We start from the raw sequence: 21295 nt of genomic DNA, 5'->3' as shown, positions 1-21295 counted from the left end.
ACTGTGTACTTTGGCTTTAAACTCTTTTGTGTTAAAGCTACATTGGAACATGGACCCACCCAAAACACACAGACACTACGAGGGCATTGGGTTTCACTGTGGTGGTGCCAGTTTTTAAACCCAGAGAAGGGGTGAGGGGGTGAGGGAGAAGATCCTGGAAGAGCTTGGAAGAACCGTGGAGGAGAGGGGGGGACTCTGGGATGACAGTAGCCCGATTTGGCTCCTCCGTCTGGGGCATGGCAGACTCGTACCTCCAGCTGATTCACTTTATATCCGTAGTAAAGCTGTCGACGCGCAGTAAACACGGCACTTTACCCCTGCGCGCCTGCACTGTCTCATCGAGCTGTCAGGAGGTGGAGTTAAGGGGGTAGGGGCGGGTTTTGTGGGGAGGAGGCGGGGCTAAGGAGTGAGGAGTGGAGTTATTAACGGTAAAAGAGCAGGGGAAGAGAAAGAGAGGAGAGCTGGACAACAGTTTTGTGAAGTAGCTAAAATTACGGCTAAAGCTATTGCAATGTTTAAAAGAATAACACATAATAATAATAATAACACTTTATGGAGTTATTTAGAACATCAGCCATGTGCTAATGCTGTTATTAAACATGAATGAAACAAAACACAACTCCAGGTCTGTTTGTGATGAGGAAACAACATTAGAACAGATCAGAGAATAGTGTAATATGGTCCCTTTAAGTTGCAGCTCTATCTGAGATACAGTCTGAGGGCAGGTAAAAATAATCGTTAAACTGAGTGAAGGAGCTCAGTTGGTAGTCTTATTCAATGTACAAAGCTCGGCAGTTCAAATCCTGCTTTGGACATTAGCAAAGTTGATGATTGCTGTTGTTGAGTCCCTTGGCAAGACATTTAACCTGCCTTGCCCCAGAGTATGTGTACACTGGTATTTTCAGTGTTTGTGTGAATGGGTGAGTGGCTCCTGCATTTCTAGAGACCATTAAAGTGGCAGTGTTTTGGTGGGGCTGGGCCATGGACTGTATAGATAAATAGAGATAGCTAAACTGCTAGCTGCTATGTTCCAAACAGAAAGCGATCATGGGTGCACTTCCCTCTCTCTATAACTACTGCTGTCAAACTCATCATTTTGGTCTTAAAATTTCTGTATTAACTCGCTCTACATGATCTTAGGGTTTTTATTTCACTATTGTGCCTGTAAATCAAGATATGAACATTAGTAAGAGACAAATCAGGTTCCTTCTTTCACTCCGGCTAGCGTTTGCTACAGGTTTGACTGACAGCGTTGCTAAGCTTCTTTATACAGTCTATAGTTTGGATCTATTCATTATTGTGGAATTTGAAAATGTTTACTAAAATACAGTATATTTGATACAGGAAGACAAGGGCTTGTCCCGTCAGAGAGTAACATTTGATTGGACAGAGCATTTTAAAAAATCCTAGAGTCCTCAGATCAGACTAAAACAGCTGCCACATGTAGTATTATATTAAAACACCTGCTAGTAAAAATAAACAAAAAAATAGAAACTCACCCTTCATTTCTGAAGATGGTCTTAAAACAGTCCCCCAGACTCTTGTAGCTGTTGGGGTCACTGGTGCCTCTCTGGATCTGAAACCTGAAACAAGAAGAAGAGTGCTTCAAATTTCAATATTATACATAAAAAATTGCATCTAGGCACACAATTAAGCCAGCTGTGGGAAATAAATAGACAAAATTAGTCACTTAAATCCCAGTACATTAAAATAATTATATTTTTAAAAGGGAAAAATAAGTCTACTTGTTATAGAGAGGCTGAGGAGGCTGGTGTTTCTGCTGCGGTGGTGGAGATGGGCAGAGAAGGGTTTTAGTAGCATAATGATAGAAGGGAGGGGGGAGAGTGCATTTGTTGTTTTTTTCTATCTACAAGACGTGAAGTACTTGCTGAAACCGGAAACTGTCTCAGATCAGACCTGTGGGATGCCCCAGGGGTCAATCTGAGAACCAATTTTGTTCGGTCTCTACATGCTGACGTTAGACCAGTTAATAAGCAGAAATAATGTGTCCTACCACAACTCTGCAAATGACACCCTATGTCTCACTGGCAGCAGGTGAATATGGACCAGTGGAAAATCCACTGCATTCATATATATAAATATACAAGACAGCCTTTCTGTATTTTGAGAGACTGTCAAACATCAATGGCGTACTTAAGATGTCGGTTTAGATTCTACAGCTTCAGATTAGGAGTTGACATGTCTTAGTTTCAGTGGTGCCCTATGGTTCACATAGAGTAAGAGGAAGCAGAGAGCAGAGAGATGGTTTCATGTGGCAGGTCGTGGGGTCGGCAGTAACTCCTGTGTACGGGAGCCTGATGGGGTCATAAACAGTCCCCCGGGAGCACAGCCTCTTTCATATCACCATCACATTAACGTCCCAAAAGTCTGCCTCTCAAACCCTGCTGCAAAACTCCCCAAGAGCCTGTAACCTGGGCCCGGAGCACGGCTAAAGCTCGGCTGTAAAGACTTGTCTGACACCATATTAAAGACCAGAGCTGAGGGAGGGAGGTGGAGGCAGGGAGGGGAAGGGGGGTCTTGAGGCGCCAAACGTTTGTGGTTCAATACTAGCTCCGACTTCTACTGTTGTTGTGTCCTTAGGCCTAGAACACACTGCAAGCATATTCCGTCACAAGCATGTGTAAATTCTACACATTTTGAATGTGTTCTCTTAGCCTATATTAAAAGTGAATGGAAAGGGACACAGCGCCGATGCTAGGTGCATGTGTCGAGCAAAGTGTCAGATGGCTGAGAAGGTTCCAGGTTCAGGTGGATTTCCTCTGGGTATTCCAGTTTCCCCCATCAACTCAAAACATGCACACTAGGTAAAAACCTCCAGCTAAGGTAGTCCTGACCAAAACTAGCTCAAGATCAGGAGAAGAGTCCCCTGGGTGCTGAATCATAAATAGACAAATGTTAAACCTGATCATTTCTATTGTTGAATAAATCCTATAGAACTCTGCATTACATAAAAGAAAAAAAAAAAAATCATTATTTTAACATTATGACATCATCTGAACTCCTGATCACAAAGCAAAATCCTAAATCCTGCATAGGCACACTTCCTGGCCAGCGGCTGGAGTAGCTCCCCTCCTCTTTATCTGTGCTCTCCGCGGGCCGTCCCGTTTGGAGAGGCCTTTATGACAGGGTACGCTCAGGCCAGGAGGAAATGAGTCGACCTCGAGGTCACACGTGGAGTCAGGGAGCACACCACCACTGCCCCGTCACTACTGGCCCGAAAACTCTGCCCCGAAAACTACCCCCAAGCTGTTAGCTTAAACTCTCTGCTAAACTCCCCTAATGTACCTCAACGGCTGCATTCGAAAGTGTGAACGCAGCCGTTGGTCAAATTGGTAATTGGTTCAAAACCTGGAACTAAACCTGAGCTTGGACTACACCAGACTAAAACTGGACTACATCAAAAACTGTGCTTAAACCATAGACTGTATATATAAATGGACAAAGCTAACCTGCTAGCCACTGCATCTATTGTCCCCCTCTCTCTGTAAATGCTGCTGTCTTACTTCAATTTCGTCTTAAAATGTTTGTATTAACCCACTCTACATGATACATGATTTCACTATTGTGTCTGTAAATCAAGATAAGACAAACAGACAAATCAGGCGACTTCTTTTCCCGAGGTCGCTCCCGCCAGAGGTAGCAACATGTTTGATTGACAGTTGAGTCAGTTGAGTTGCTAAGCACTTGCTCCCTACTAAACCAGCAGTGCGAGCAGCAAGGGACGTTATCTTCAACAGCCTCACTCCGGATTGGTTCTTTAGTTGCTATGATACTCGTGGTCGGAATTCCAAAGATGGAACCTAGCTCCAAATTGGCCTGTGTAACTGCTAGCCTCAATGAGCTTCATTTGACTGGAGCCAACCCCTCCACTTCTTTATATAGTATATGGTTTAAACCAGGACTCAACAGTGTTAGCAGATTTTTTACACTTTTTTCAGAAATCCCAAGGCGTTCCCAGGCCAGTCGAGAGACATAGTCCCTCTGGCGTGTTCTAGGTTTTTCATGAGGCCTCCTTCAGGTGAAACTTGCCCTGAACAGCTCCAAAGGGGTCCAGGTCCAGGCCTCCAAAGAGCTTGATTAACCAATTAGAAAGAAGCATGGCCACTTCATAAAAAATATATATAAACAAAAATGATGGTTATATGTTGAGAAAACAGCAGAAGTTTTAATTTTCCCCCCAAAAAATTGTGAGAAAAGGTTCTGCATTTAAAAGACACAAGATAAAGCACTAGTTGTGTCCGAGTATCCACACTATTCCCTATAGGGGGCATTATTTATGAGCGAAGCCATTTTTAGTGGTGTCCAAATGTCCAGTTGGTGAAAAAGTATTGCGCTCAAAATTTCCCATCCACCCTGAAAAGTAAATGGTAAATGGTCACATTTTTATATAGCGCTTTTCCACCTTCAAGGCACTCAAAGTGCTTTACAACAAGGAACCACTCACCCATTCACTCACACATTTATACACCAGTGTACACAGACACTGAGGGTAAGGTGGGCTAAGTGTCTTGCCCAAGGACACAACGACAGCATTCATCTGTGTCGAATCGTAGCACTAACCTGTGGATCAGTGGATCTGACCACTCAACCAATGATGTTTATGTCGGGAGGCGAAAAGTAGTATCCAGCATTGGTCATTAGAGCGGTCAATACAGCCCATACATTATGAGAGTCGTAAAAACACCAGTGGACAGAGACAGGTCTTTAACTGGTTGATGCTGATTATGGATAAAACACTCTTAATTAAACCGTTATGGTGTAAAGGTGATAGCATTAGCAGCTTAACTTGAGCTGTTAAAAGAGCCATAATTTCCACATCTCAGACAAAATTTTCAACAGTCCAAATCAACTTTTTATCAGAGTTTAGACTCTCCACCCAGACCCAGAGTGTAGTGAGCTGTGTGTCTGAAACGCTGTGTGAATGAGTCTCTACACAGTCTGGTACAGAGTGCAGAACTGTGGAGTGAATGAGGGGTCAGGAGCTGGGGGAGACATTCGGATACAGTCAGTCCAAATTCAAAACTTCCTGGAAAGAGAGTCAAAGGGACTCAGCGCCTCCCACTGAACCTGCTACTGTTGGCCTGCTCTCTACCTCTGGCCCTGCCCTCGTTCAGGTCAGGAGGAGCAGGGGGAGCGCACAAGCATCCAGGTGTCTTTGATTAGACTCTATGTGAATTTGTTTACAAGTTCAGAACACTTTAAATCTTGAGCAGAGAGTCGAGCCAAGCCTCCTCTTAAATATGACAAAACCAGAAGAAAAAACAGAAGATAAACCAACACTGAACCCCGATCATAACTATGTTTCACTCAAGTTGTAGGCCTCAAACACAGACTTGGAAAACCTTATAGAAAATAGTTTTTGCTAGAAAAAGCCAATTTTAAAAGTATTTGATCTATAAAATATGAATAACAAAAAGCCTGTTGTGTTGGAACATGTCTTATGATATGAGGTCCCTGGACTTCCTGCTAACAAATACTAACGAAACTAGTAAGGCATGGTGTCCTGTTCCTGTCTTTTAAAAATATCTTATTACACTGGCCTTAAGTTGTAGGAAATATAACAAAACACTAAATGACACTTCACTTCAGAGACAGGAACAGACATTACAGACAGGTTAGAAAGAACAGATATCGCAAAATAAATGGAATCATATCTTTCTATTTAGTCTAAAGTCCGACTTATTATACCTGCTATATTTTCCTGACTATAAGTCGCACTTTTTTTCATGGGGGTGCGACTTAATATATAATTTCACATAAACTGCACAAGGGCGCTTTAGGCTTGTACCAGTATGACAGCCATGCAGAACACTTCATCTACTTCCGGAGCAGGCGGAGTTGTTCAGAAGCAACACAGAGGATGAAGAAATCAATGGAGTGCGATCCAGAGTAAACTTGTTAGCCTGTTTTTAAGCTTTTATTTATCTGATTAACTGTTAATATCTTACGTTAAAATACCAGACACATATTCAGTTTGTCTATGCTTCATGTAGTTGAATAATTATGTGTTATGTAATGGTTAATTATACATGTTACAGTTCACTTGTTTGACCAATAGATGGCGCTGGTGTGTTTGTAATACCTGTAAGAAAATTTACTTGACTCGTTTTCTTTTATACATTTCATATTTAATTTGCCCTTATTTATTTCCCTTTCATTTATAAAACCATAAAGGTGTCTATAAAGGTTTTATAGACACGGCACGGAGGAGACTGATGGACAATGGTCTACAGTCCAACAACCAATCAGGACACAGAACACAATGGTCTACACTCCCTTAGCCAATCAGGACGCAGAACACAATGGTCTACACTCCCTTAGCCAATCAGGACGCAGAACACAATGCACATTTATACACTGTAAAGAAAAAAAGCATACAACATTGCACTAAAAAATCTGCGAAACAGCAAGATTGTGAAAAGTGAACTGCAATATAGACAACTGTACCGCTGAAGTAAATATAGACAATAAACGATAATACTGAAACTCATTTATGACACTGACACAAAAAACCAAGAGCAGATTTAAACATAAAATCTGTTCTAAACCTACAATATTGTTGTTCAAAATCATGAGCTGCAAAAAATAAACAGCCAAACAAAAGACTTTTGTCGTTAGTTTGTCTGTAATGAGTCACACAAGTTATTTATTCAAACTTTTATGGATTAAATCTGATCATATAGACAAAAAATTGCCAAAAAGTAGTGCAAAGTAAAAGCACCCCTGATAAATATTGACCCCAAAAACATATGGTTCCATCTGTCATGTGCTGAACAAGTTGCTATTATGATTCTCATGAGCGGCCAACATACACTTGGTTGTACTTTGAGCTGAAGAAGACTCTTGGCGTGATCTTTTAGTGCAGGGGGTGAGTGCATTTTTGCTACTGCAGACTTGAACCAATAACAAAAACACAGAGGACACATTCGAGTGCAAAGGACTTGCGTGCAAAAGCTTTAAAACCCCACATAAAACTACATTTACACTTTTAAGACACTGCTCATTCTATAAAGGTGTTAGCTTAAGCTCATTAGCATGTCTGTAGCATGTCTGTAGCCTGTGTTATGGCTGTAATTGGAGACAAACAGGGCCTAAAATCTGTGATACTCCGCAGTAAAACGCTACAACATCACCGGACCTCGTCGCGGTGACTTACGGCTCCTTTAATAGGGTCTGCCTTTAAAACCATGGTCGACTGCTAGCTTTTGATCAGCTCCAAACCCGGCGCTAACCATGTCATTAAAATGCATATGACAGCTAACCCTCCTCATCTCACTAAAACATAGTTAACGCAATTATATTTAAGATTTGACTAAAAACCTTACCTAGCTTTAGTATATAAGTTTATAATACCACTTCCTGTTTGGATACTGGCAGCAGACATGACAACAACTGTTACCTAGCAACCATAATGTTAGCTGGTTCACACTTTAAGTACGGCCTATTAACAATATCGCAGTTTTGTTACCAATTATACATTTGTTTACTAGTACATTGCAGAGTCCAATAGTACTGATTTAAATTTTAAAATATTTAAAATAAAAATAAAATTATGGGTTATTTTTAGAACATAACCCCCGCGATAAACCAGGGACCACTGTATATCGAACTTCAGAATGAGTTATCAGGACAGGCCTAGTTGTATGTCATGATAGCAAGGCCTGAATTTTAAGCCTTGACAGTCACATATAAATGATTTCATGGTTCTAAAAGAAACACGTGGGTTGTGGAAGTTTAAATGCAGGTCCAGAGTATGGTGTGGTTATGATTAGGGATGTGTCAGTATTTTCAAAAGTCTTATATCACAATAAAACAAAACACATGCCTCTTGGCTTAAATGTGTAGTTTTGCTGCGTCTCATAAACAGAGGGAACTACATAGACCATAATCCTCTGCTCCACCTCAGTGCAGAAAAGACATGAAGAAGTAACATTTATTATCTTTGAATATTATATCTCTAATTATGACCATGTACGTACCAAAGAACTATCATAGGAACCAGTGTCACGAAGTAAAAGTAGTAAAGTACTTTATTTTAGGCATCTGTACTTTACTTAAGTACATTTTACAGTGGATACTTTTTACTTCACTACATTTGAGAGCAGTATCTGTACTTTCTACTCCACTACATTTTTGAGCAGGACTGAAAAGTAAAAGTATTTTTTATTATTGTCTGAGACCTGCTGAAAAAGCTGAGGGTTTATTTTTTACACGTTCATAATTTGAGCCAAACAAAAATACAGTGGTCCCTGGTTTATCACGGGGATTACATTCTAAAAATAACCCGCAATAGGCAAAATCTGTGAAGTATCAGCTTTATTTTTTACAATTATCATATATTTTTTAAGGCTGTAAAACCCCTCACCACACACTTTATACACTTTTTTCAGACAGGCATCAACATTTTCTCACATTTCTCTCAAAGTCCAAACCTTCGTAGATTAAAAAAAAAAAAAAAAAGTACAGTATTATAGAATGAAACCAAAGATCAAGACCTGTTATCAGGCTCAAACATTTGTTTGAGAAATAAAAATAGCAATTTTTTTCCTATACTGTAAATAAAAATTATAGCTTTTAGAAATACTGTCAGTGCAGAAAGTTTCATCGACATTGTGAGCTTTGTCGAGGAGAAAACTTCAGCACACAGAGTCACACTACGATCCAACATTCATTAAATTTGTCTGAACACATTCTGTACTGTACAGGAGACATGGCACAGAGGAGACTGATGCAGGACGCAGAACACAATGCACGTTCATACGCTGTAAAAAAAAACGTGCGCAAAATTTCACACAAAAAATCTGCGAGACCTCGAAAAGTGGACCGCCATATAGCAAGGGACAAATGTACTACAAATAAAAACAAAAATTCATTTGTATATATATTTGATTCAGTTGTTTCTATTGAACCAATTTCAGCTTTTTTTTTTTTTGCAAAACCACTACACTTCAGGTTTTAAAGTTTTTAAAGACTCAAAATCTACAAAAAAACAAACAAAAAACAAACAAAAAACAACGTTTATACTCTTTAAGGTACTTTAATACTTTACCTTTTACTTGAGTTTTTTTTTTTTTTTTTTGCTCCAGTATCTGAACTTTTACTTAAGTAACAAACTGAGTATTTCTCACCGCTGATAGGAACTAATTCAGCATCAGTGAGGGAGTAATGTTAAATGCTGAGTGTGGCCTGTCCAACAGCAGATGCCATTTTGTTTTTCATTTAGACAAATGCCAATCTTTTATCCAGTCTTATAAACTAAATAACTCTCCAGTGCCCTCTATCGCAATATATTTCAATTTGCTCTAAATAGGACAATTATGTTTGATTTGTTTATTTTCATTAGATTTGAAAAAAGTGGCTTATCACATAAAGAAACATAAATATTAAAAGAGAGAAGACATGTAACCTGAAATCTCCCGAGGTCTAAAGTGTGTTAGACAATCCGACAGAACTTGGGGAAAAATCTCTTTTTTACAGCCCAACAGTTAATTTTAATGAGCAGGATCATAAAGGAGGTAAAAGTCCTTTGAATCGTACAAGAGGGTACGGCAACGTTTTTGACCTAACTGATCCAAGATGGCAACGGCCTAGCAACCAATCACATGCCAGCTCTGTCCATCCTATCACGTTCAAGCTACAACCGTAAACTTTTTATATTTAGATGAAGTCAAAGTTTTTTTGTAATAAAAACTAGGGCACAATAAAAGCATTTGGGGTTAATTCCCACTGACCTCCGCCCAATGCAATAACATGGGAGACAAGAAAGCATGGTTTTGATGGACCAATGCCGGTTTAAGTAGAAATATTCAGGGCTATAAAAGGGGAGTTTTTTGAGTGGAGGGATGGAGCAGGCTGGAGCAGAGGGGAGCCGTAAACTTCATAGAATTTGAGCCAGACCTGGTTCAGTTTGAATCTTCGTGGAGGACAGTGACGTAGCGGTCTGGAGAAGATTGGATCCAGGAGTTTATGATCAGTTTGGAGCTCCAAGAAGTGTGTAAATGACAAATGATGTAACAGCAGGTCTAATGCAAGGACAGTGCAGCCTGGTCAGACACTGGGACTCCTCATGTGAGAGGATTTAGTGAGGCAGACGTAATGTGCTCAAGAACCAGGAAGGACATGGGAAATGTCTGAGCCAAAAGGAAGTGTTTTCTTCTTCTTCTGCTGTGTCCATCTCTGTTCTACAACCAGAAGTAACAAAGACCAGGACTGAACCAGGACTGAACCAGGACTGAACCAGGACTGAACCAGGACTGAACCAGGACTGAACCAGGACTGAACCAGGACTGAACCAGGACTGAACCAGGACTAAACCAGTACTAAACCAAGACTACACCAGGACTAACCCAGAACTTAACTAGGGCTAAATCAGGACTGAAACAGGACTGAACCAGGGCTAAACCAGGACTAAACCGAGATTAAACCAGGACTAAACCAGGACTAAATCAGGACTAAACTAGTGCTAAACCGGGACTAAATTAATGAGGAAAACCATGTATAGATCGATATGGACTTGGATCCTTGTGACCGTCTAAATTTGCTTAAAAACAAACATTATTTCAAATGTGTGTGAAATGTCACCTGTTAAACTAAAGTCGCTGTTCTGTAAAACTGGGCTTAGGAGGAACTTGGATTCAACTGTGATTCTTTTTAAGGAAATGTGATTTTATAGCAATGAAATATAAAATGTAATGAATGCATATTTGTAATGATAAACTGAGATTTTATAATTTATATTTCAATGGATCTAGAAAGACTAGCAGACTGTAAATAAACACAATCTCCAAATCATAGATGTTGAGCTAGTCTTGGTCAGGATTACTTCAGCTGGAGGGTTTGAGCTTCTGTGTGTGTTCTGGGTTGATGGGAGAAATCAGACACATGGAGAACATGCAAACTCCACACAGACACAGGGAGAACACGCAAACTCCACATAGACACAGGGAGAACATGCAAATTTCACACAGACACGGAGAGAACATGCAAACTCCACAGAGACACAGGGAGAACACACAAACTTCACACAGACACAAGGAGAACACACAAACTTCACACAGACACAAGGAGAACACGCAAACTTCACAGAGACATAAGGAGAACATGCAAACTCCACACAGACACAGGGAGAATACGCAAACTCCATATAGACAAAGGGAGAATACGCAAACTCCACATAGACACAGGAAGAACATGCAAATTTCACACAGACAGAGAGAGAACATGCAAACTCCACAGAGACACAAGGAGAACACCCAAACTTCACTCAGACACAAGGAGAACAGGCAAACTTCACACAGACACAAGGAGAACACGCAAACTTCACAGAGACATAAGGAGAACATGCAAACGCCACACAGACAAAGGGAGAACACGCAAACTCCACACAGACATAGGGAGAACATGCAAACTCCACACAGACACAAAGAGAACATGCAAACTCCCCATAGACATAAGGAGAACATGCAAACTCCACACAGGTGCTGAACAGGTCTGACCCTGCTTAACTTAGCTTAGCCTAGCTTAACAGCTTTCTCTTACACTGAAGAACAGAGACTAGCATATAGCTGCAGTGACTGTCTGACAGAGGACACATGCTGTAGCTGAAAAATGAACCCAAAGCTGATTACATCACACAGAAATGAAGCATGAAGTCATATCGTTTTACATCACCACAGCGTTAACGAGCTTCATGTTATTTGGTGAAGTTGGACACATATTTACACAGAGCCACTAAAAGTCTATGTGCAGTGAAAGAGTGGAAAACATGAGTGCTTTAGCTCGGTTTCCAGAAAGTGGGCGTGTCCCTGAAGGACCTCCTCTGTTTTCACCAGGGTCTCTTAACCTCTGCCAAACATCATTAACTTAAATTACACCGCTAATGATAGAGCCATAATTTTAATTTTAGCAAACGCAAAAAAACAAAACAAAAAAACATAAAAAACATAAAAAACGCAGCACAAATAGTCTTTAGGGGCTTCATAAAAGACAGGCACGAAGCATGGGAATCCAGGTCAGCTTATCAGAAAGAGGGAAAACGTTTAGGTCGGACTGAAAATAGAAGTTTGTTGATGTGTTTTCCATTACCATTTCCTCTGTTATTATAATCTAAAAAATATATGTATAAATAGATGTGAATAGCATTAATATAGAGCACAAAAATACACTCAAATCTTAACACAACCACTTTCTCATAGCGGAAAAATAGCCTAAGATTTAGTTTAAACTAGTTCTGTCACAATAGTATTTTAAGTATAACGCTGTGGTACCTTCATAGACTGTATAAAGAAGTGGACTACGTGAGTGTGATGTCACCCACAGCACTCTGCTCCAGTCAAATGAAGCAGTTACTGAAAGAGGGACCACAGTTTTTCAATGTAAAGTGAATTGGAGTCAGAGTCGATGCTCACTTCCTTATTAGAATGCAGCAGCTAGCAGGTTAGCTATGGGCACTCTATGATATTATTGTTGTGCCAAAGTGTTTGTGAGAGAGACAGATTTAAATACATGTTTCAGCTTGTTGTGTTTGAAAATCTCATTTAGAAAGTATACAAGGACATCTTTAAAAACATCCAAATGTACAACTCCATGCACTAAAATAGTAACTCACCAAAAAACTCCCTCAAACTGTCAACATGTCAGAAGCAAACCACTTTCCTCTTTTGTTGTGTTCAGGTTCTGCAGTCCAATACACACACATACACACACATCAGGACTTTAACTATTACAAATCAAAGCAACGAGGCAGAACATTCAAACCATACAATTGCTCCATGGAAGATTAACAGTTATGTTTTTTATGACTTAGGGAAATACAGAAGGAACACATCTTTAGGGTTGAATAATGGCACCACTTTTTGAAGGAAAAAATCCAAATCACTTAATAGTTCATTCGTGCTGACAGAGAAGACGTTAAACTTTGAGCTAGTTTTTGTTTCATGTGGATAGGCCCAGAAATTACAGAGATACAGACCATGAACCAGTCTGACAGTTACACAGACAACCCCACCTGAGGACTCTGTATATATAAATGGACATAGCTAATCTGCTAGCATAGACTGTATATATAAATGGACATAGCTAATCTGCTAGCAGAGATTGTATATATAAATGGACATAGCTAATCTGCTAGCATACACTGTATATATATATGGACATAGCTAATCTGCTAGCATAGACTGTATATATAAATGGACATAGCTAATCTGCTATCATAGACTGTATATATAAATGGACACAGCTAATCTGCTAGCATAGTTTGTATATATAAATGGACATAGCTAATCTGCTAGCATAGACTGTATACATAAATGGACACAGCTAATCTGCTAGCATAGTTTGTATATATAAATGGACATAGCTAACCCGCTAGCATAGACTGTATACATAAATGGACATAGCTAACCCGCTAGCATAGACTGTATATATAAACGGACATAGCTAACCCACTAGCATAGACTGCATATATAAATGGACATAGCTAACCCGCTAGCATAGGCTGTAAATATAAATGACATAGCTAACCTGCTGGATTAGACTGTATATATAAATGGACATAGCTAACCCACTAGCATAGACTGTAAATATAAATGACATAGCTAACCCGCTAGCATAGACTGTATATATAAATGGACATAGCTAACCTGCTAGCATAGACTGTATATATAAATGGACATAGCTAACCCGCTAGCATAGACTGTATATATAAATGGACATAGCTAACCCGCTCGCATAGACTGTATATATAAATGGACATAGCTAACCCGCTAGCATAGACTGTATATATTAATGGACATAGCTAACCCGCTAGCATAGACTGTATATCCGCATATTAAAACATAAATTACAAATCTATGAGATATTTTTCCCAAATCAGCTCCACCTCACACACTCCTGCTTGTATACGTGTTATGCAGGGACATGCTCACACAAAGATATGCTAGCAAAGAGGAATGCTAAGTTGCTAACACAGCCTCTGCACACTTGTTGCATCTATGTTGCACTACCGGTATATAGTCCCACATACACCCCTGCTTGTATACAATATAAAGAGGAATGCTAATGCTAACACAGAGGAATGCTAAGTTGCTAACCTAGCATTTGCACATCTGCTCTTTATGCCCCTATCACGTCACCAACGTTGGGACTGCCAGCTCCATCCCTCCCTAACATCTGTCCCAACATTAAAGTTAATGGGAGAGGTGCGAGCAGATGATTCTCATGGCATTTTTCCTTTATTACATCGTGAACAATTAACAGCCACGTCTAATGCGTGTTTATCAGATTAACAACATGTATCTGTATCGAGGGGCTGCTGGGACCACCGCAGCGCTGCTAAATATGAATTTATGGAAATTATGAATGAAGTCCACTGCAGTTACCTTACCTACTTAAAAAATAACATATTATCTGGATTTGATTTGTCAAGTAAATCTACCAATAGAATAAGATTTTGTTCTTGATTCAAATGTTTTTTTAGCACATAGCCTGTATAAAGAAGTGGACTAAGTGAGTGTGACGTCACCCACAGTGTTCAGCTCCAGTCAAATGAAGCTCATCGAGGCTAGAGCAGTTATAGTGGTGAATTTGGAGCATGTGCTTCTACCTGTGCTTCTACCTGTACTTATACCTGTACTTATACCTGTACTTCTACCTGTGCTTCTACCTGCCTACATGCCAGTATCTCACTTCCAGTTGTGAGTGCATCATGACTAACCATAGACTGTATATATGAATGGACATTGCTGGCTGCCATGTTCCAAATTGAAAGTGATCATGGACGTGCTTCTGACTCCATCGACTCTGGCTCCAATTCACTTTACATTGAAAAACTGTGTCCCCTCTCTCTGTAACTGCTGTTGTCAGACTCATCATTTAGTCTTAAAATTTTCATATTGGATTGACCATAATCATTCACTAGATAGATACATTTTCAGTAACATGGGGATTGACATATGATTTAAAAGTATACAGCTAAATTGAACAGAACCGGTGACAAAGGGCAGCCCTGGCGAAGTCCATCATGCCCTGGGAACAGGTCTGACTGCCGGCAAAGCGAACACAGCTCCTGCTCCAGTCATACAGGGACAGCCCTTAGCAAAGAGCCCCAGAGCACCCCCAAAGGACACCACGAGGGTCACGGTCGAATGCCTTCTCCAGGTCCACAGAACACATGTGGACTGGTTGGGCAAACTCCCATGAACCCTCGAGGACCTGATGAAGAGTATAGAGCTGGTCCAGTGTTCCATGACCAGGACAAAAACCACACTGCTCCTCCTGGACCTATTGGTCGGATTCTACTCTCCAGTACACTGGAATAGACCTTACCAGGAAAGCTGAGAAGTGTGATTCACCTGTAATTGGAACACACCCTCCGGTCCCCTTTCTTATACAGAGGAACCACCGCCCCGGTCTGTCAGTCCAGCAGTGCTGTTCCCGAACGCCACACGATGTTGCAGTGACGTGTCAGCCAAGACAGCCCCACAACATCCAGAGACCTGAAGTACTCGGGACGGATCTTGTCCACTCCCAAAGCCTTGCCCCCGAGGAGCTTGCCAACCACCTCAGTGACTTCAGTCAGGGTGATGAACGAGTCCACCTCCGGGTCCCCGGTCTCTGCTTCCTCCTTGGAAGACGTGGCGGTTGGATTGAGGAGATCCTCAAAGTATTCCTTCCACCGCCCGACAACATCCCCAGTCGAGGTCAGCAGTTCTCCACCCGCTCTGTAAACAGTGTTGGGGAAGCACTGCTTCCCCCTCCTGAGGCGTCAGACAGTTTGCCAGAATCTCTTTGAGACTGTCCGATAGTCCTTCTCCATGGCCTCCCCGAACTCCTCCCAATCCCGAGTTTTTGCCTCTGCGACCGCACGAGCTGCAGCATGCTTAGCGCCAGTACTTGTCAGTTGCCTCAGAAGTCCCAGAAGCTAAAAAGGGGTCTTGTTCACAAGTGAGGAAAGGATGTAGCGTGATATTGACAGGTGGATCGGTGCAGTGTCTGCCGTGATGCGGTCGCTGTATTGGTCCGTTGTGATGAAAAAGGAGCTGAGCCGGAAGGCAAAGCTCTCGATTTACCGGTCAATCTATATTCCTACCCACACCTATGGTGATGAGCTTTGGGTAATGACCAAAAGGACAAGATCGCGGATACAAGAGGCCGAAATGGATTTCCTCCGTAGGATCGCTGGGCGCACCCTTAGAGATAGGGTGAGGAGCTCAGTCACACAGGAGGAGCTCGGAGTAGAGCCGCTGCTCCAGCGTGTCTCCGAGGAAGACCCAGGACACGCGGAGGGACTAGGTCTCTCGGCTGGCTTGAGAACGCCTTGGGGTCCCACTTACAGAGAGAGGGGCGACAGTTTTTAAGAAAGTGAACTGGAGCCAGAGTCGATGGAGCCGGTAGCGCCCATGATCACTTCCTATTTGCAATGCAGTGGCTAGCAGGTTAGCTATGTTCATTTATATATACAGTCTACAGTCGCAACACTACATTTTGTCTGTGGTTCCTCAGTGGGTAAAGTGAGACAGTGATATAACATTGTCCTGTCTGCTTCTGAGGCAGGGAGAGCATCTGTACAGAGACCCATGAGACCGGGAAGCTCCTCTTTGAGCCCTGCTGTTTGATGGGGCTGTGAGGGATTCCTCCAGGAGTCACCGGGGTTCACCCAGCAGTGGCATCGGAGGGGGAGGGACGAGAGGGGAGAGGGGTGCAGGGGACTAGCCAAAATCTTTACTAAAAATGTAAAGGGATCCAAACCAAAGACATAAATCATCACTATACAGCACAGGCCTGTCACTATAATATATACTTATCGTTCAGTATATGAAAGATGAAACAGTATATTTTTGGGGTCAATATTTATAATATGTACTTTTACTTTGCTCTACTAGGATATTTTAGTTATTTTTTGTCTAAATGATCACATTTAAGCCATAAATGTTTGAATAAATAACTTGTGTGACTCATTACAGATGCAAACTAAAAACTAAAGTGTTTCATTCTGCTGTTTATTTACTGCAGCTCATGATTTTGAACAATATTGTAGTTTTAGAACAGTTTTTATGGTTTAAAACTGCTCTTGGGTTTTTGTGTCAGTGGCATAAAAGAGTTTCAATATTATCGTTTATCGTCTACATTTACTTCAGCGATATATCAAACTTCAGAATGTGTTACGGTGACAGACCTGAGAACAGAACTTCTTCACTTCTTCATATTTTTGATAAACAGTAAAAAGCTCAAGTGATGGGGATGGGACCTGAATGGCTTTATCCCAAAACAAGGTGCTTCATGCTGAAACTTTTGTCCAATGGCAATTTTTTTTTTGCTTAGGATCCTACCTCAACGACTGAGGAATTACAAAGACACCTGATCGCAAATTATATTTTCCCCACTCAATCAGCCCTTTACTGACAGTAGCTCAATTGGTAGAGTCTTTGTTTACTGATTAGCGGTTGGAGGTTCAAATCCTTCTCTCGACATGAAAACCATTGGTTGAGTGGTCTTATCCATTCATCCACAGGTTGAGGGCACAATTCCAGCTCCCACAGATGAATGCTGTTGTTTTGTCCTTGGGCAAGGCACTTGACCCACCTCATCCCCAGTGTCTGTGTACACTGGGTATGAATGTGTGTGTGAATGAGTGAGTGGTTCCTTGTGCTTTGAGAGGCTAGAAAAGTGCTATGTAAAAATGTGACCGTTTACCATTTTAAAATATATTTTGAATCCAGTGATCCAAATGTCGGTTTAATCGCAGTAGTAGTAAATCAAATCAAAGAAAATTTACTGTAGGAATAATATGCATGATTGTTCAATTTTAAATGCCTGTATGTTCGGACGCAAAAAATATCACTGTACTGTTTAATGTGTAGGTTGTTTTCTTAAATATTTGTAATTTGTAGTAAAAAACAAAATCCCACGGCTTCAATACAGTCTTACATCTTGATCTTGAACAGTATTTTCTGAGCGTTCTTACGAGCCTGCAGAGTAAACATACACAGGTATAAAGCAGCCTCCTGCTGCTGCTGTCATCTGTCAAAGGCCTAATCAAGCCTCACTTTCCTGCTCCTCAGTGGGACGCCCCGTTCACGCTGGGTCCCGTTACCATGGCGACGGAGCCCGGACTATGGCCAGGTTTTTCCAATCAGGACCCTGCCATGTCACCCAACACCTCAACACAGCAGCACCGCACAGAACAGACTGCGTGGGAGTAAATAAAAGACTAGGTCAATACAACAGGCCACATAAAAACACACATAAGCTTTTTTGAAAAATACTCCAAAACTAAAGTGCTAATGTTGCTAACATGACTGATATTTTAATATTTTTATGATATTTTTTACATTTTTAATTAACATTAAATACCAAAACATACATCTTGTGTCCATAAGGTCTTATGTTTTAATCCTGGCCACCCCCGAAGCAAAGTTACAGGCATAGACTGTATATAACTGGACATAGCTAACCTGCTAGCATAGACTGTATATAACTGGACATAGCTAACCTGCTAGCATAGACTGTATATAACTGGACATAGCTAACCTGCTAGCATAGACTGTATATAACTGGACATAGCTAACCTGCTAGCATAGACTGTATATAACTGGACATAGCTAACCTGCTAGCAGAGACTGTATATAACTGGACATAGCTAACCTGCTAGCATAGACTGTATACACAAACTGGCCCAAATCAGCCCCTATAACTGCTCTAGCCTCGATGAGCTTCATTTGGAGCTGAACGCTGTGGGTGTCGTCACTCTCACTTAGTCCACTTCAGTCTGTGGTTACAGGTAAGGTCATATTTTTTCAAGGTTATTTTAGCAATGAATACACCTGCTATTGAATAAATGCAAGATAGAAAAGTTTAATGCCATAGTGTGGAATATTCCAAAAGTCCAAAGTTACACAGGGCACTACTTTTCACATCATTTCAATGCCATGATCAGGTCCCAAGTGTTTTCCAGATAGTCCTTGTGCACACATCCTGCTTCCATAGTTTGCTCATGGCTCAAAAAGTACACAACACTGAGATTATAAGTCAGATTGGCACATGCATCGGGATACAGAGAGGGACTTGTAGTTTAAAGGGCCACTTAAGAAAAACTATCATGCTGACAGGCACCTTCTAATTATCGACAGCAGTAGCACACTTATTTTGACCTCAAGAACTGCCTACATACAATACAAACCACATATATGTACTGGACCAAAATGATGAGTCTGACAGCAGCAGTCACAGAGAGAGGGGACACAGTTTTTCAATAGAAAGTGAAAGTCGATGGACCCAGAAGTGCATCTATGCTCACTTCCTATTTGGAACATGGCGGCTAGCAGGTTAGCTATATGCATTTATATATACAGTCTATGGTTTGCTCCGGGTTAAATGGGTGGAGCTCTATGCAACTAAAAGGATAAGGAGAAAAGTTTGGGGCTTAATGAGAGAGGGAGGGGTAAGGGAGGAGGAAGGAGGGGGTGATGGAGGGAAGAGAGAGAGAAAGAAGAGGGGAGAGGGAGGAGGGGTCTGATCATTCTCAGATGGGTCGCTGCGACACCCTTTGTTACCTCTAAGTGAGCTGAGACCAGCCCCTGAACCATGTAACTAGGTGGTTTCCAGGTTAATGACCAGCAGTAACTTTGGGCTCCCGGGACCAGAGGAGATGAGTACTGTTACATTTACTCAAGTAGTTTTACTCGAGTAACTTTTAATAATATTGTGGCATTGTGACTTTATTTTGTCTGAAAACTACTCTAAGAATTACAAGTTTGCGAAGAGTTTTTAAGGGTACACCAACCTAGCTAGCTGCTAACTTACGTACATATAAATGATTAATCCTATGTGAATTACTATTTATTTGGGCCATATCAGCATATGTTTTGTTATTCTACACATAATACGACTTTTACTAATACTTTCCTATTGATAAACTCCTGTGGCTACTCTACCTCTACACCGAGGCCCCAAACTGACTAACAGCCCCTCTATCCCTACTGCCCCCTCCTCTGTACCCCTCCTCACCCCCAAACCCTCATACTCTTGCCCCGGATGGAGAGAGGGAGGGGCAGGGTCAAGGGTAATTAACTGTTTACCTTGTGTGAAGCATGCTACATTTACATTCTAAGCATTAGGCTTAGTACAGCCAAATGAATCCCATTGTTTGAAGAACAGGGGCTGTTTGTAAAATACATTGACTCTTTGAAAACAATGAACAAGACTTTTAGCTTCAAAATTATTGGTTGACTAGAGATTGAGAGCAAGGGAGACAGCAATTATGACATGAATAAATTGTTTATTTTACATTGGGGTCTTTTGGTCAGGATTTTTTCTGCAGAGGAGAGAGAGAGAGATGAGGGAAAAGAAGAACAATGATGTGTGCACCAGTTTATGAATTAGAAATGAGCTGGGGTCATGACTGTTTTGTCTAATGTTTTTAGTAAATAGACTGTATATATAAATGGACAAAGCTAACCTGCTAGTTGCAACGTTCCAAATAGGAAGTGATCATGAGCGCACTTCCTGCTCCATCGCCTCTTGGTTCAATTCACTTTCTATTGAAAAACGGTGGCTCTTCTCTCTGTAACTGCTGCTGTCAGACTCTTTTGGTCTTAAATGTCCGTATTAACCCGCTCTACATGATCCTGGTGTTTTTATTTCACCATTGTGCCTGTAACTCAAGATATGAAGATTAATAACAGACAAATCAGGTGCCTTCTTTCCCCAAGGTCACTCCCACTAGCATTAGCAACAGGTTTGATTGACAGGGTTGCTAAGCGCCCGCTCCCTGCTGGTGTGGGCAGGAAGTGGTGTTACCTTCAACAGCCTCGCTCCGGATTGGTGGATTTGGTTGCTATGATACTTGCGGTCAGAATTCTATGTAATTTGGCTCCAAATCAGCCGCTATAACTGCTAGCTTCGATGAGCTTCATTTGCCTGGAGCCGAACGCTGTGGGTGACGTCACACTCACTTAGTCCTGGTCCTTGCTGACTATAAAAACATACAAAATGGCATGAAACTTATCTCTATGGTGAATGCTCAAAGTGCCATTTCTACAAAGTTACACTGTGTTGCTTTAAAATTTTCAAATTTCTCCCATTGTCATAGTCCTAGAATGAAAGAAGTATCAGAAGAAAACAGGGCTTTTAAAAAATAAGTAAACTGTAACATGATGCACCTGCATAAAGGAGCCCAGCAGGCACCGCCCACCCCCCGAATGCGGAAGTAAAATCCCATTCATTTTTCCCACAGACTTTCATAAAAAACAACAAAAAACAAAATAGAAACATGATT

General features: G+C 41.2%; 1 protein-coding gene across 1 annotated transcript in view; it reads right to left on the bottom strand.

Annotated features, from left to right (window-relative positions):
- Positions 1 to 21295, bottom strand: part of slc25a21 (solute carrier family 25 member 21) — a 162220-nt gene that overhangs the window by 47919 nt on the left and 93006 nt on the right. Inside the window, exon 4 of the mRNA XM_055231196.1 lies at positions 1500 to 1583. Within this exon, the coding sequence (XP_055087171.1) occupies positions 1500 to 1583 (84 nt within the window). The remainder of the gene's footprint in view (positions 1 to 1499; positions 1584 to 21295) is intronic.

This window comes from Periophthalmus magnuspinnatus, chromosome 22, assembly GCF_009829125.3.
Source record: "Periophthalmus magnuspinnatus isolate fPerMag1 chromosome 22, fPerMag1.2.pri, whole genome shotgun sequence".
Lineage (NCBI taxonomy): Eukaryota > Metazoa > Chordata > Actinopteri > Gobiiformes > Gobiidae > Periophthalmus > Periophthalmus magnuspinnatus.
Note: the sequence above shows the minus strand (reverse complement) of the source record. Positions and strands in the feature narration are given on the sequence as shown.